At 44.0% G+C, this 16,910-nt stretch overlaps 1 protein-coding gene across 1 annotated transcript in view; it reads left to right on the top strand.

Annotated features, from left to right (window-relative positions):
- Positions 1-188: 188 nt before the first annotated feature.
- ush (Zinc finger protein ush) overlaps positions 189-16,910 on the top strand; it is a 202,015-nt gene continuing 185,293 nt past the window's right edge. Inside the window, exon 1 of the mRNA XM_076617984.1 lies at positions 189-683. Coding sequence (XP_076474099.1) covers positions 644-683 — 40 coding nt within the window. The 5' untranslated portion in view covers positions 189-643. The remainder of the gene's footprint in view (positions 684-16,910) is intronic.

Raw genomic sequence — 16,910 nt, 5'->3', positions numbered from 1 at the left:
ATCGACGCACTACCGCCATCTGATACACTCGACAAACATTCTCTGCCGGTAAACACATCTTTAAAATTTCCCGCTTTCAAAAGCTGAACTCGAGTAATGGGCGGAGCTTCCCCCCTCACCGATTCCCCTACTTAGTAGCACGTAGTCACGCTGCATTTGCAGGAGTGGGGGTTGTTTGGTATCGCGTTTGTTTAGTTGCTCGCTGACAGCGGCCGCGGTACGAGTACGTCGTGGTGCGTGTATACGTTTTTCATCGGCGTTTGTGCGTGAAAAACGCGAGAACCGACTGCGAACGCGGGGTAAGAAGGAACCACAAGAGCGGGTTAAAAGAACAATCCGGAATCGATGAGGAAGTATCATTTATCAGAGACGTATATTGTCCGGTGATCGGAAAAATCGTATTTTTGTGCCTGTCGAAGTGTTCGTTGTTCGTTGCTTTTTTATCTCTTTGTCTCCCTGGCTTTGTCGTCTTATAAACCAACCTGTTTCGTCTACCCTTAAATTTTCGTTTCGTGTGCTGTGTCACTTGTTATATGTCAACAACGTTACGACGATCTGGGACGACCGACCTTCGTCTTCTCGCGCGTACCTGCAACGATGTCAAGCATGTCGACGCTGATTTGGTGATGGCAGAACGCAGAGGATGTCACGCCGCAAGCAGAGCAATCCAAAACCACTGAAACGTGAGTCGTAACCGATATGCGATTCCTTCATTTCTCCCGTGACTCTGCCGCTTTCTTTCGTCTACGTTCCGCGTGTTCGTATTTCTCACGTAACGCATGTTAAATCGTGTCTGCAACCCGGAAAAACGGGTTTCTCGACGGCGTGCTTTTAAGCCGGCCACCACGTTGCTTGACAGGTGATTGGGCGTCTTTGCTTGTCAGACCACGTTTCCACTCGGCGCTTACGTGCCATGCAAACTGTCTCGGCTGATTCGCGTCGGTTAGAATTCTTTCTCGGAGACAACAGTTCTTTCCGCCATTTTTTATCGGTTATATCTTTTCGAACGAGCTCGATACTGCATAACGTGTCTAGCCAATCAGCGTTTGTATCGTGATATCTTACTGGCGGGAACATACGTAGATAGCTTCGAAGTTATTCGATCGAGATTTAACGTTACAGGGGTATTGAATTATCTTTCTTTTGCAGAGAATCAATCATGCGCACGATCTTTTCTGTATATTTTTTGTATCTGTTTCGTTCGATCGATTGGAATGTTAGGTTAGCTGGTATTGGGAGAGAACAGTTGTCATTCGACAGGTCGGTTGTTGTCAGCTGACCTTTCGAGCTCTCGCAGATCACGTGGTTGACCACACATGCAGCGCTCGAACCGCGTGCGTACGCCAATGTCATAGAAATCGTTGCATTTCACATTTGTACGTTAATCAGGGAAAATGATATAATACCGTTACAGATCATTGGAATTAATATTTTGTTATATAACACTGTGATACGTTGAAGTGTCAACGTGTCTCGGAATGTATTAAAGTTAGGAAATATGTTTCGATAAATTTGTTATATCTACATATATACGTAGTAGATACGTATCTGTCACAAGCCATTATATATTAATTTTGACGCCATTTTGTTATAAGTAGATATTCAAATATTATCTTTGATGTATACTATTATATATGAGTTCATCGTTGGTAAATTTGTTTTCGGTCGTATTAACCTATTCTACTTATTGCGTCTTTACTTAGAATGGTTTTGTATTGCTTTTCTGGAATTCTGCGGCACATAGAAACCTAGACATTACTATCGTCTATTGCGAACCAAACCGTACATTCTTCATAAGAAGCAAACTTCTTATAAACTATAATTCTTAACTTTGGAAGACGACATTTTTCTTCATATATTCAACACTAACAGTTCTTTTATCACAGACGCGTGCATACCAATAGAAGAAAAAGCACACTTCGTGTAGTTTACACAGCAAAAGTACGATATAATTGTTTGATGTTAACATTGATCGCTGACGTGTGTAGCGAAATTCACTGTATGTATATGCAGACACATTTCCATGCAAGTGAAATGGTAAAAACAAGTGCGTTTATGAGATGGTATTTTCATTTCAGTAACAGACAGCATTAACTTTCTTACACGTACATCTATATTCAAACTATTCACTAATATTTGTTTATCACGTTGCAGTTTTAAAAATCTTCCACTAGATCATAGTAATAAAACAAAAATTCTATAATTACGGATTAAATACACACGCAACGATTCAATTAATATCCCAAACAATACACGAAAAATTTTCTCAATGATGATCATACCAAATCGCTTTTCCGTGAAAAAGAAAAAGAATTCTCATCCGAAGTATTCGATACTTCGAAAAAATTAACAGTCTCTTCCATCACGCTCTAATTTTCTATTTCTTCACTCGCCATCCCCAATGTGCTTCCCAATATCTCTTTTTGGCGAACTCTTGCGCAATCAGGCGGATTCGCGACACTCGTGTACCTACCTACAGCCACCAATTAAAGCTTCCACGACTCCGCAGGACCTTTGTCGATGGTATCGAGTTGGCAAAACGGGGATCGGTTCGGCTGCACGAATTCGTATCTCGGCGTATACGTATATGTTTCTGGATCTCGGCGTAAAACCGATCGAGGCCAGACGAGATCGCGGGTGCCGATTCCGACGGGATCCTTCGTCCCTCGCCGCCCTTGTGTCGCGGCTGGATCACGTGGCCCCCGCGATCACGAAAGTCGCCGGCCACTTTCACGTGGCCGCGACTCGTCGAACCGGGTGTTTCTCCTCTCCGCTCCTCTTTCCATCCTGTTCATCGCCACGCCGCACACAGTGTGTTAAAACGGCTGTCTCGCCGGGAACACTCATAATTCTTATTACTTTCTATCGTTTAATACTTTTGCTCTTTCTAAGTTTCTAAATACTTAAGGATCGCCTGTAAAAGCATCATTTAGCGATCCATGCTTTTTCCTTTGTAAGAGGCAATATTTTATGTAAATTGGCGTGCTTAAACGGTTGTCACAGCGGGGAAATTCATAATTCTTGTCATTTCCTGTTATCTTATTCTTTCGCCTTTTTCAAAGTTTCTAAGTTCTCCAGGACTTTTAATCGAATATTACACGGGAAAACTATTCTCTTCTACGGGAAGGGAACAGAATGTGATTCAATCGCAGGTTTATCGTTGCTAGTAATAATAGACAGGAATAATCCTGGATATGGATAAGAGTCACTGTAACTCATGCAGTTAATTACCAAAGGGTTCTTAGTCTGCGGAGTATTCTCGATGATCGTTTCGTAGTTAGACAACCGTTTTAACACGCTTTACGCGATATTTCCGCGATTTCACGACGGGACCACGTTTGTTATCCTTAACACGTTGACTGCCGCGCAATGTTTTCAGTGAAATCTCCTTCAGGCCACGAGTGTGGTACAGATTATTCCGACCAAATGTTTTCTTATGCCACTACAATTGGAAAAGGAATCAAATGGCACCGAAAACTTGGCATTCGACTCCTTCTGGGAATTTTTGTTGTAAACGCTTTGACGGTTTAAAAATTGCAACAAGGAAGGATGTAAATATTAGAAAATTTAGAGAATTATTAGCTGGAAAATTATCAGGGTTGTCTGAAAATACAAAAAATCCTTGTCTTCGACGGAGTCAGCATAATATCGTCGTTCGGAAAAATGCAGTAGACGCGCATGCAAACTATGTTATACAGATAAAAGAACGGACTGATCAAAGACGCGAGAGAATTTAAAGAAAACGACAACTTATTGTCCAAATTATCCCCACTAACCTCAGCTTTGTACACAATGCTTTAGAGTTTTACATTCTAAATAATTTGATTAATAAACCATTTTCGTATTACTTTTATAACAATTCAATAATTGTACTACTCCCTGTGGGAAATCTTTTCAAATACCTACGACGATCCTTCGCAAATAGTCAAATAAGCGTCACCTGAATACGGATGACGCGGCCCTATGAGAAACTTTACTGTCATCCGAATATGGATGAGGCAGCAGTCAACGCGTTAAAACGTCGTCTCTCGTCTCCGATCGTTCGCATCCTTCTCTTTCTCCTTCTCTTCCCCTTTTGTAATTTTCGTGCAAGTTTCTAAAAGATGTTCGACCGCTTTTTTGTCACCTGCACGTTAATGTCCCTGTAATTATTGTGTGGCACGTTGAGCCACGCGCGTGACTGCTAATTGGGAACAACGGTAATTGAGTTAATAACGAGCGATCGTGAAACGAGCAGGCCTTTCTTGGTTCACTCGCTGCCTCTGCGCCGGTTCTTAAGGGTAACTTCAGCTTCGAACGGTACAGTGGTTTGGTTAAACAGTTAGGATAAAAAATTGCTAAAAATCGGACGAAAAAGGTGACCACCTATTGTTCAGATTGTATCGATGAGCCACATTTGTGTTTAAAGTGTTCTAACACAGTGCACTGTTAGATGCAAGATTTCTTCTCATTTTTTTTTATCGAAGTTCTAATAAAAATGTCTAATTGTTCAATGGGGCACTTTTTATTTCAAAGTATCTTCTATTTGTCGGTTATATTCAAAATGCCCCAACTGTCAATTTTCATTCAATTTTTACAATCGTAAGAAGCTGAAGCGCTCCGGTTACCAATGACCACCATGGCGTCACAGGAGAAACCATGGCCGGTGATATGTGACCAACGTGGTAGTCAAAGTGTTAATAATGGATACGCGAATTCGAAGAATACGAGTGGGACAATAGATGTTAGAAATTTTTCTATGACAGTTTGTATTTTTAATTTAATCTGAGACTGTTTCGATCGATGTTTCGTACTTCTAAAGCAACTTCATACTTTTATAACGTTTATAAGGGTATTTAGAAAATTTCACGAGCTTCGGATTAGCATCTTATTACTGTCTTAATTACCGGCACGAGATCCAACGCAGACAATCTAGATGAATAGTCAGTCCGCCGCTATTTCTACGAAGAAGAGCGAACGTTGTTTCCAATAAATAATTTTGTATACCAGCGTTTGAATAGTTTCGTATTTACAGAACGATTCTTCGCGAAATTGTTCAAATTTCCTGGCTTTTCGTCGGCCGCGTTCGTACGTGCCTGAAATTCGCGACGGTGCAACGCGATCGCTTTAAAGATTAACCTATCTGCCGCTTATCGTCGCGGAGGACTTTAAAATACGCGCGTCGGCCGGTTGCGCAACTAAAGTTCGCCGATTTCGGAAAGGACGCGCGCGATTAAACGCTTATACGGCGAGATACGTCCTTCGCGGAAGAGGCACGGTCCTCGTGCTCGATAACCAACGCGATAGATTAAAAATAATTGACGTCACCAGACGATTTTTCTTATCTCTTCGTATCCAGCAAGCGCGTACGAACGTTTTTCTTTTTGGTTTCTTCGTTCGCATAATTCCCTCTTTACCTTGAATACACGTGAAAAATTTGTCGTTGTAAGAGTCAGTTTTATCGTCGGGGTATCTCGCAAGCAGCATAGAGAAAATTGTTTTACCTTTTTGGATATCGGTGCGTCATCGCCGACTCGTTATTACTGGTTCCTGGTTGCAGCAACTCTTTCCGTCTGCGAACTAAGAATTCGCCTCGATCGCCGAGGGATCGGCGAATCGTTGGTTTCTTGCTTTTCTTGCATTTGCTGTATGGAATATACGATTAAACTAAGATTTAACGGAATTTTAATGGAGAGCAAGGGTTATTGAATTTTCTATTGGTAACGCGAAACGATTAGATGGTAAATTGTAGTACGAATTAGGAATTCGTCGATGGAAAGTTAATTGGAGAAATGTTTGTCGCCAGCTATCCTGCGTACTAGCAGCTACTCGATAATGTACATTGGTAAACTTCAAATAAAACGAGTAGATGCAACGTACGATAATGTAGTATCGTGGACGAAAGGCCTAAGAGATATCGGACGAGTCATAAACAAGTGGTTGCAGGTCATGTGTATGGTGGGGATAAGACAAAAGACAAGGGGTTGTTAAGGGACAAAAACGAATTAACACGTCGGTCGCCACGTTACCCATATCTATGTGACGGGTGTGCTTTCTTGGGGGTTCCGTAACCCAAATATGGGTGACGCTCTTCTTGTTCGAGTTAATTAAATATAGGATATTATATATAGCATATACAACATAAAAATATTAAAAACACATTATACCATACTTTTTATTCATTTATATTCTGGATAAAATATTACATTATGCTATGTCGCATGGTATTCGTTAAAACATTCCAAACACGTTTGAGGTGATTTTGGACTCTTCGAACAATATATTTTATATTTTTATAGTTTTTCTCGCTTCTTGGCGTGCGACAATTTGCCTCTTCTTCTCGTAACATAGGGTGCACATCCTTCTTATGGACTTGCCCTGCTGATTCTTACGAATCTCCAAATGGTGGGACACCTTCTTCGTTTTTTCCGATGGTTGTCGGGCACAGTATTTTCTGAGGACACATCGGACCATTCGGAAACGAGAATTTCCCGAAATTTTCTTATCCGTATTTTTTTGTTTGTAGCTGTTTGGTACACAATATGAGCATTTACTGTAACTGTTCCTAAGAGTAAATGCTAATTTCCGATACCGCCTGATGCTTTTGCATATCGTAGTGGCATATGAGACCATCTGGTCACTTCTGCCGATACCAGTTTTTCCATTATTCTATATTACTCTCCTCACTTTCAAATATATTTTCATGCTGTCTACTGGACATTTTGACGATGAAAAAATCACTGATGTGCATCTCACAAGAAGTATGCTTCTCGACTAAATGAAAGATCTGGGATATCTGCCACGAGATCTCTCGGAATACTCTAACCGAAAAGCGTACCGACAGTCGGATTTGGGCCCGGCGGGAAACTTAGCCGAATTACGCTGGGCGACCAACGTGTTAACAGTCATTGTGAGTTGAGAAGTTGGAGAGTGGGAATTGCGTTGTCGAGAGAGTGTTGCTAGTGTCACACGCTCAAGAAGGCCACCCGCTCAGAAACAGTAATAGGATAGGCTAGACATTCTGCATACCACAGGCATCGAAACAATAACCAAATAGTAACGGGACAGGCGTCTTTGAGATACACCAGACGACAACCCCTCCAGAGGGACTAAAATCTCAGTATAAAAGCCCTCCAAAATAAGCGCTCGCCCCAGTCTCTTGTAACACTTTGAATCATTCTGTTGTAACACCTGGAATCGTCACTCTGTTGGATTTGCACAATAAATCCTATTATCATATAGAAAGTTCAATTTCTTCACCTTATTCGTGGAACGTTCAAACTGCAACGCGAGGAGATCACCGGCGATCTATCGGTTTCGTGATTTCTTGTGTCTCCTACGTGACACTAACGTTGTCGAGAGAGCGTTGGATCCGTGGTGACGAGATTGCAAATTAGCTATCTAGTTGTCTTAATTATAATACGTTATTGTGATTAGTTCACGTTAAAAAGCCACGGTTTTCTGTTTAACCAACATCAGTTTAATCCATTTATTGTAAATATACCAATTGTATTATAAGATCCTGCAATAACACATCTTTTATATTTCCACTTATCCGTAAGTTTCTGAACATATTGTCCACCTGACTAAACCAATCACCATACCAATTACGGGATGAGCACATTTTTCAAATACGCGATTCTATACCTTTTCTACGAGAAACGAAACAGACGTTGATAGTACAAGGGACAGTCGTACGAGAAATATATCGAATTCTGAGTTGAATCGCGCAAAGGTAATAAATGTTAGCGTGAAAATTATTTCTCACTCTCAGCTTTCGCTTCCGTTGAATCTGCTTTACAGCGCGAGGCGTGAACAGGTCGAAACGCTATCACCTGCCTTCCTTAATATCTCGATTATTTTTCGTTGAAAAAGCAACGTCGCGAGATACCGAATCCTCTTCGTGGCAAGGTACAGGAGAAGGCTGGATCTCCGCTTGTATCGCGGCGGTAATCGACGATGCCAGGGATAAAAGGCACCCCGTGGAGAGGCAGCAATCACCCCCCGCCGAGCGTAGCCGTCAAATTAATAACCAATGATTTTATACGATGTTTTATTGAATCGTGTTGCCCGTAAGTAATATCTGCGCGCAGCATCGGCTAGTTTCGCCTGGACACGGGGGTTAAAACCATTCTGGGGGAGGATCGTTTCGTACGGTTCGATTGCCGCGTTCTTCAAGTTCCTGCTGTAATCGTCGTCGAAGCGTTAAATATCGAATCCTTCGCTTATTAATCCTTTTCAGCAGGTCGTGCTGTTGTCTCTTCTCGATGGTGATATTCATCTTTTAACGTTTTCCTCGCCCCGTTTCCTTTTCTGACTACACGGCGTTTCCGTCTGTGTACCTTCGTGCGATCGGGATTTGTTGAATCCGCTTATCAGTTTGCCTTGCTACTGTATTTCGTATTTTTGCAGGTTTCGTCTCAGCTTTGTCGAAGATTGTTATTCATGTAAAATGATGTTACATGTAAAATAGTAGTTTCTATACAAAATTCAACTGTATCTATTTTGTACAATTTTCACTGGCAAATAAAAAACTGTTAAAACAAACAGAATTATGCGCAGTGATAATGAAAAAAGGGAGGCTACGTACGAGAAGCGTTAAGAACGAAATTATAAGAAAGTTTGTAAGATCTGAGCCGATTCAAGACCCTAAAGCATCGCTTAAGTGTTAAATGGTGGGAGTATTTGAAAATGTCTGAAGAGAAGATAGAAATAAGCAGAAGATACGAGCGTAACGATCGGATACCACCTGCCACCGTGTTCCGTACGATTTATATAAAGACAGCTTGTGTGGAGGAGAAAGAAAAAAGGAGAGAGAGAGCGGTCGAACGCGGAACGGTTAATTACGTTTCTCGGAATCGGTTATAGCCAGGGCAGGAAAGGAATTCAATTGGCCGGGTGAAGATTCCCGAAATCTCGTGCTCGAATCTATCGGTTACAAAGGGGCACGCTTCCCTCCCTGACCGGATCCTGAAGGAAGGCACAAAAGCGAAGTCGCAAATTCCGTCGTGGCCGGTTACCCGCGAACAGTCGTTGCGGCTATCAGTGTCGATCGGCCGCTGGTGTGTGCAATGAGCGGGTGACGTGAAAGGGAAGAGGAAGAAGAACTAGAGGAAGCAAACGGCGAAGACGAAAAGACGGAGAAGCAAGAAGAACGCTGTACGTGTTACACGTACGTATACGTTTGTCTGTACGTACGTGTGGATGGCAGGAAAGCAAGGGAAAGAAGAAGAAGAAGACGAGAAAAGGCGAACGAAGAAGCAAGAAGGAAGAAGAAAGAGACAAGAAGAAGCAAAGAGAAGAGGAAGGTCCATCAGCGTCCCTTATCTTCCTCGCCTGGGTCCCTTATTCCGCGCAAACGCATGAATCCACGACCGCCGCAAATGTCTCTCCCCTTGTGTTCTCTATCCCTCTTGTTTTCCCTGTTCGCCAACTTGTTCCACCTCGTCGAGTCTCTCCTCGCCATCGGTCCACCTTCTTTTTCCTTCTCCCTCCCCTCGTGTCCTCTTTGCGAAGAAACGCACGAGAGACAACTATCGCGGCGTTGATCTCGTCTAGTTAGCCCTTCTCTTCTCTCGATCCTCCTCCGTTCAACCCGCCTTCTCTGTTCATCACCCTTTTCCTTTTCTCTATCTCGTTCTCCCTCCCCCTCGTTCTATCTTCCTTTTACTATAGTTACGTCTGTTCTTCTTTCACTCGCGTTTCTTCTTCCTTTTCTTCTCCCCTTCTTCCTCCTCGTCTTCTTGCTTCGTTGGTATATACATTCGTCGTCGATCGGCGCGCGGCGCGGGTTCGGTTGCTCGCAAGGAGAGAAGAAGAAGAGGAAGAAGGCCGTGTGTGTACTCGTTTCGTGCGCCCTGCATCGTCCTTCCTGCCTTAACCGCGGCGCGAGAGGAACCGATACAGGCGTTCTCTCGACTCAGCTCATAAATACAGCGGAGGAAGAGGCGGCTGCTGGAGGCTGTGCGGCACCAGAGAGACACCAGGGGAGGAAGGACGAAGGGCGAGCCTACAAATTGCTACACCGCATTGTGGTGTCACTCCAGCCTGTTACGACACGGCCCTGGCATCGTTGGAATGGTGTCTGCGAGTTCTCCTCTTCTCTCCCTTATCCCGTCCGCGTGTGTTAGGCCTCCTTCCCGAGCCTTCCTTCCGCTGGCCCTCTCCGCTACGGTGTCAACCAGCCTTCGTACCAGCTTTACACGCGTGTAAACGCGGCTTTACGCCGATAACCGCGATGTACCTTCCGATGCTGGACACACACAACTGGCCTCTTTTTCCTTTTGCCTTGATTTCTCCTTTATCTCTTCCTCTCTTTCGTTTTCCCTGTTCTGCCTTTCTCTTCCTTTCGCTCTTTCCTCTTCTCTCTCCCTCTCACCCACCCTCTTCTTTTCATCGTTGTATTCAAGCCTCGTGACCGGGCGCGTTTGTTCCGAGAATTTTTTGATAGTCTACCCTCGATAAGGTTTAATAGATTCGTGGTGGGAACATGCTTGATGCGGCCGACATGTGTTTCGTGTTAAGTGAAGAGCTCGCGTCGAGCCTCTCTCTGTCTTTCTTCTCTCCTCTACTGTTTTCGGGGGTTAGCCGTTAAATTAGGAATGTAACGCGGAACGTGCAGCCGTTTAACAATCCCCGAGGGAATTTACGATTCTTAATTTCTTCTTCTTTATACGCTCGTATCTCACGAATTCAGGTTGCAACACTACGGCCAATATAATTGAATTTGGCTGGCGTAACTCGCACTCAACGCGGGATACCGAAACAGCGGGCAGAATCACGAGCAGGAACATCTGTTTGAAAAGCGTTTAAACTACTCGGAGCAGGAGGTCGTGTATCGTGTTCGAAACGAAATCGAGTCGATAAGCCGTGACGTGATCGCAAATGCGGATATGATTTCGCGAAAGTGCTCGGTATTGGGAATGGGTGAAACACAACCAGCTCCAAAAATGGCACAACGTGTGTTCGTATGCAACGGTTACACGTACACAGGGAGAAAGAGAGAGAGAGAGAGCTAGAGAAAGAGAGAGAGAGAGAGAGCCGCAAAAAGGCCTTTGCGAATCGCGAGAGGCACGATCGAGATATCGTATCGGTCTGGCATTCCGAGTGAATATTAGCGTAATGAGCTGATAGCCAGTGATAGGAGATTTCAACCTGGCGATCGTCACGTTCGTACGATCCGCCGATCAAAAGCATCGCGACGACTAATCGACAGTGTGCCGTCGACGTACGCGCGTGGATATGAATAATCTCGGTCGCGGCTTCAAACAATACAACGAAAGCCCCACCGCGTGGTATCTCTGTCGTTTTGCGTTCGCGAGCGAACCATATCGCCCGAGTTCTTTTGTCGCGATCGCGGTAGCCTCGTTGAAAAATCTGATCATCTACCACGGTCCCGTTCTAATTACGCGAATCGTTGCCCTGCGATCTACGGGATCTTTCGGGACCGGCATTGTTCGGTACTGGAATCGCGTACTGGTTCACTGGTTCGAGAGTTCGTGTACGTTCTTTTTATCGCGAAGATAGGGCGATCGTTTAAGTATCGATGATTTCGCTAATAGCGATTTTTTATTTGTAATTTACTTGGCTGGATGATCGCAGGTCTTATCGAGTTTGCAGGTTGCTCGATGTGTTCTTTATTCTCTAAGATGCTACTCGTAACGAACGATGGCTCGTTATCAGATTTTATTGCAAGATTCGTCATCTCCATACTATGGCGTTCTTTCGATGTTCGCGTGTAATGTAACGCGTGAGAGTGGAGGCTAGAAAAGATGTAGAAGTTACGCGGATCAAGAATATCTCGAATCGAGTAACAGTAAATTCGAAACGAGACTTTCGAAGATTAAATCACCCACTTATAAAACATATGAATGATGTAATTCCAGTAATTCGTATCATTTCCAGAAAGACACAATTCTATTTCAGATATATCGCGTGTCTATTATACGCGTATATCGTACGATATAATTCTATCGATCTATGTCGTTATCGGAAAGCCGCAAATCTATTTCTCAATATCCTCGCGTTTCTCTCACAAATTCTTCGTTTCTTATTGTCAGCGGACAAGGGAGAGCGAGAGATAGATGGAGCTCCGTTTTATTCCACGTCGCGTGTATATAGCAAAGTTTGCGTAGCATTCCAGTAGACGCGGTTCCCTGTCCTATTACCGTTGTCTCTGGCCTCCTGGCGGCGGTTTTAGGGCCCCGATACCAGGCAGATTAGCCTCGCTACGAAGCGTCTGCGTTTTCTCAAGTCTTGAGATAAAGCGGACAGTCAGGAGCAAGGGTAGCTGGTGCCCGGCTCGTCTCTCGCCTCTGATCACGATACACGCTCGTCCACTCGCTTCTGTGTCTGTGTCCACATTGACGTACGAGACCTAATACGGGTAACACTTGTCTCGTTGAAACTTGTATTTGCGTAGTAATTGTCCGCTGCAAAAACTGTCTCCTCGTCGCCGCCATTTCAGAGCCAAGTATAAACGCGGAGGATCGTCTTTAACCAAAGACTCTAACCATCTGCCACAGTCAGTTTGTCAATTTTTTCTCTCTCGAATGACAAATTAGTCGAAAGACGGGCGATGGTCCATTTTCTTGTCTCAAGGTGAAAGCTTAAAGATGGTAATTAGTCTTCCAAAGATAATAACTCGTTCGACAATTAACGATTTTTAGGTCATCGGTACTCTTGACCATCCTCTGCATCGAACGTACGTACGTACGTCGAGTGGTATTCTTAATTAAAATTATTGTTCGCTATTTAAACGAACAAAAGAGGCTCCGAGTAGAAGCATTAAAGTATACTGTTTTTGGTGGCATGCGAGAGAGGCATGTATGAAACGTTCGCTCTGGCCAGTTTTGCCAGTCTTCCAAATATATCGCTCATTAGCGTTAACTGATCGGAACAACGAGAGTTTCTTCTTCTCCCAGTCTCTCTCTTTCTCTCTCTCTCTCTCTCACTCTTACGTTTAACAGACGGAAGGAGATAGATAGTAAGAGCGAGATATAGAAGCGGGGGAGGAGAGACCGCGGAGAAGATCGCATCTGATCTCGGTCAGAACGATTTGGCCGTTGTTGTTTCGTTGTTCGCTACGGCCGAATCAGATAATTGTCTCGGTTTCGCAACTGGAGTATTCCGCGAACGATTTCCACGCGATAGCTTCTCTTCGACAACGTCCGTCTTTTTTCCTTTCTTCTCATCTTTTTTTTTAATTCCACTTAAACCGATCCACGTAGACGAACGAGATGTACGTATCTAGAGGAATATCGCGGTTGCTATAACTAGGTGAATCGTGTCAAAGGGTTTCTCGTTTCGAGTCGAGCTTCAAAGTGAAATCGGTCGGAATCAAATGCACAGTATGCACGAAAACTCGTATGCATCGATGGCTGATTACCTGCAGATGAGAATCTAGCGATTAGAGAGGCGTATCCGATTCGTTAACGCGTCGTACGCGTTAATGAGAGAGGGTTGAACGTGGGTGCGTTGTATTGCGCGTGTATCGGTGCGTGTGTGTGTCATTTCTCAACAATTTTGGCCCCCTCTCTTTGGTTCCCGACGCCGTAGGTATCTCGAGTGCTCCTTTTCTCCTCAATCATCGGGCTTATCCGTGCCTCTTCAGATAAGAGTGGCGCCTCGGTCATTTCGTGGCAGTACCGGCCTCGAAATTCTCTCGATCGAGATAACGTAAAATTAAGGACGACCTTTCGATGGTAATTAAACCACGAACGAACGACGTCCGACCGAATAAACGCGTCCGTACCATCTTTTTCTTTCCGTTCTTTCGATACAATGCACGCGAACAATTTACTTTTCTCCCTTTTTCACGCTGGTTTCGTTCGTGAAAATGACAAAGACTTCAAGATTCGTCCAGCTATCGTTGAAACTTTGACGGAACACCGATAAATCGCAACGCTGATTCTTCCTAGGTATAATCGAGTAACGTGTTCTCGTTTTATACTGAAAGTCTTTGCAAAGTCTTTTCGAACGATTTATTAGGAATGGTTGTCATTAACAAGGCTGTATCACGAATAACATTGTAATGTCAATGTGCAACTCTGACTGTAAGTCAAGTATCAGGTTTTTACGGTGGCGGAACGAGCAGTTAAAATGGAAGAGAAAATAATGGAACTTGTAGCAAGAAGATGACGTCGTGTTTTATTCTAATCCTATCTATATATATTTAAAACGCTAATTTATCGAGTTATGCTATGAGTCTTAAGCAGAACGAAAAACGTAGAACGAAAAACTAAGTTACCAAATAATTACAGCTATCAGATCGCACGTTTCACACAGGTCTGCTTGTACATACAGAAATAGTCCATGATGAAATCACGTCGTTCCACTGACACGACAAGTTCTATGTAAAGTTTAAGAGACTCGTGAGCATCGTAACACGGTCAGGCCTCTTATTTGTTTCCAGAAGCGATACCAGAAAGTTGGCGGGAACAAGATCCGAGCTCGTGTCTCGTCTCGAGTGCACGCCGCCCGTAATAATATCTTGTTTAGCCGGACAAACAACGGCACGCGCGCCGCCGTGTCTGAAGAGACCTAATTGCCCGCCTCGTATTTGCTCGGCAAACACCTTAAGCGCAGTACAAACGCAGTCCTTTCCCTGTCCCCTCCTCGTTTTGCCACGTTCCAACCTAGGTCCTCGACATAAGTTGAGTCTCTGGTTCGTTGTCAGTCAGCGTTGTACCACAGAGATTGTCGCTCCTCCGTCTTACAGCTAAGCTAGCCTCGCGATAATTGTCGTCACGCGATTCTGTTCTTCGTTTGTCCTCATAATTCAACCCCCTTCTGATCTCGCGTCGAATCTCTCCGTCTTCCTGTGTTCCTGGCGTGTCGTGTGGTCGAGATTCGCTTGTTAAGGTCGATGTGTTGTTCCGATAGAGTCGTTGGCGAAATTGTTCCGTAGATTGTTCTTGGTGAAACGGGAATCTGCAGACTTGGATGTACGAGGAGATTTTATCTTCGCTTTTGATGGAACGGGAGTTCAATTATTTGATCGTGGAGAATGTTTTCTGGTATAAAATCTAAAACCAGCTCTTTTTCCATGATTTCTCCACGTGCGTGTTTCTTCTTTTTCTTCTTTTCTTTTTATTGTAAGCAACAATTTTATTTTCACTTTTGATAGAATGAAAGTTCGATTATTCGATTGCAGAGGGTATTTTCTATTACGAAATGTAAATCCAGCTTTGGAACCTTAAGAATAACGTTTGAACTAAGGACGATTGAAGGAATTAACAGGTGTCAAACGCTTCTGGATAACACTATACGTCTTATTTAAATAAAAATGCATCTTTTATAAAGCATATAAAGACTTCCGTGGGTGACTGTACATGCGTACGCACACGAATTCTCTCTTTGAGATGCATAGATAAGAAGGTGGAATGAGGCGATGCCGCTCCTCAATCTTTCTTAAATGTCCTCCTTCTTCGTTCGTCTTTCTCGCGCCAGGCTCCTCCTTCTCGTCCTCTTTCTCGTTTCTCTTACCTCCTTCCCTGGTTCCCTTCCTCGTTACTCTGGCCGCCGTAGCCACCCACGTGTTCGCACTTTAAACAGCGCTGTTCGACGAGCTTCGAATGACGTGTCGCGTCGAGAAACGAGGAACAGACCGATCGCGTGGGTTCAACGTAATCAGTCTTTGCTGAGAAATTGATATTAGGTTCCCTCGAAGGAGGAAAAGACAAATTGCCGCGCCTGTCGAGCGAGCTCGCTACCAGCGAGTCAGGAGAATAGGATGATTCCTGGTTCTGACGACTCTGAATGACTTTCGCGCGTATTTAACGCGTATTTGACGTGAAAGGATTTGAGGATTTATCAGCTTGCTGTTTAGATAGATGAGTTGAGATTTGATAGACGAGTTGTCAGGACTATTCTCCTGTTCGATTCGACGAAGGAAGAAAGCAATTTGTTCGGTCTCTGGACATTTTAATTTCACGCGATATCTTCGCAATTTGTTGAACAAAACGTAGTAAATACAAACGAGGAACACGATATTATAAATCGTTATCGTTTAAAATGTCAATATCTCCAGCTGTAAGTGATCCATGTCAATTTTCCAGAAATTGGTTCCTTAACTGATAGTGATTTTCTACATAGTTGAGAAGTCGCCCGTATCGATGAAAGAATTAATAAGTAGATCATATAATTACAGTACAAGCAACAGAGTTTGGACTGTGCGGTTTTTGTTGCATCGAAAGTATGCCTAGTAAGACGCGTTTTTCTGCTCGTGTAAGAGATGACTACTCTTCCCGCCACTTTTCGCAAGATTTACCAAGCTCAGATCACATAATCGAACCTTCAGCTTCGACTTAATATTAATAGCGTCTAAGCTCAGAAGTTTGACTCTTACGTCCTCTTAAAAGAAGGAGCAAAAGTTTGGGCGTACAATGCGAGAAATGCGTTGACCCAAATAAATAAAGCGTCGTCAGCAAACTCGCAGCTGAAGGTGTCAGCCAACACCTCGTTGATCCTAGCAGGAAAAAGAAACGGCTTATTTACATAGAGAGGCGTTCGATGCACTCCTTCTTCGTTCCATCGATCGGTTTCGCAAGTGGCGCGTTTTTCTTTTCGTTCGCCTCCCTGAAGAGAAGGAAAGCATGGAACGCTCCCAGCCCTCTAATTGATCTAACCCGATAACAGCGTTAATGGTACGAGTCAGTGTCGATCGGCAAGACCGATCGCCGTGTTATTTTGACAACGGCGTTGCACGCGGTCGCGGCGTTAATTAGGTGGAACGTTGGCGCTTGTATAGAGGTGTCAGCTGCGCGTCCCACGTCGCGTTCGTCGATCGCGCGACCGTGTTACCTGGACTTCTTTCTTAGTTGGCCGCCTCACCTCTCTCGCAGACCCCGTGCTCCGCGATCCGTTGCTGCGAGCATATCCGCGCCTCTCGTCGCTTCTCCAGCCGGCATCGACATGCAGGCTCGATCTTA

Source organism: Bombus vancouverensis, chromosome 4 (assembly GCF_051014615.1).
Source record: "Bombus vancouverensis nearcticus chromosome 4, iyBomVanc1_principal, whole genome shotgun sequence".
Taxonomy (NCBI): Eukaryota; Metazoa; Arthropoda; class Insecta; order Hymenoptera; family Apidae; genus Bombus; species Bombus vancouverensis.
The sequence above is the reverse complement of the archived record's forward strand: the minus strand, read 5'-3'. Positions and strand labels throughout refer to the sequence as shown.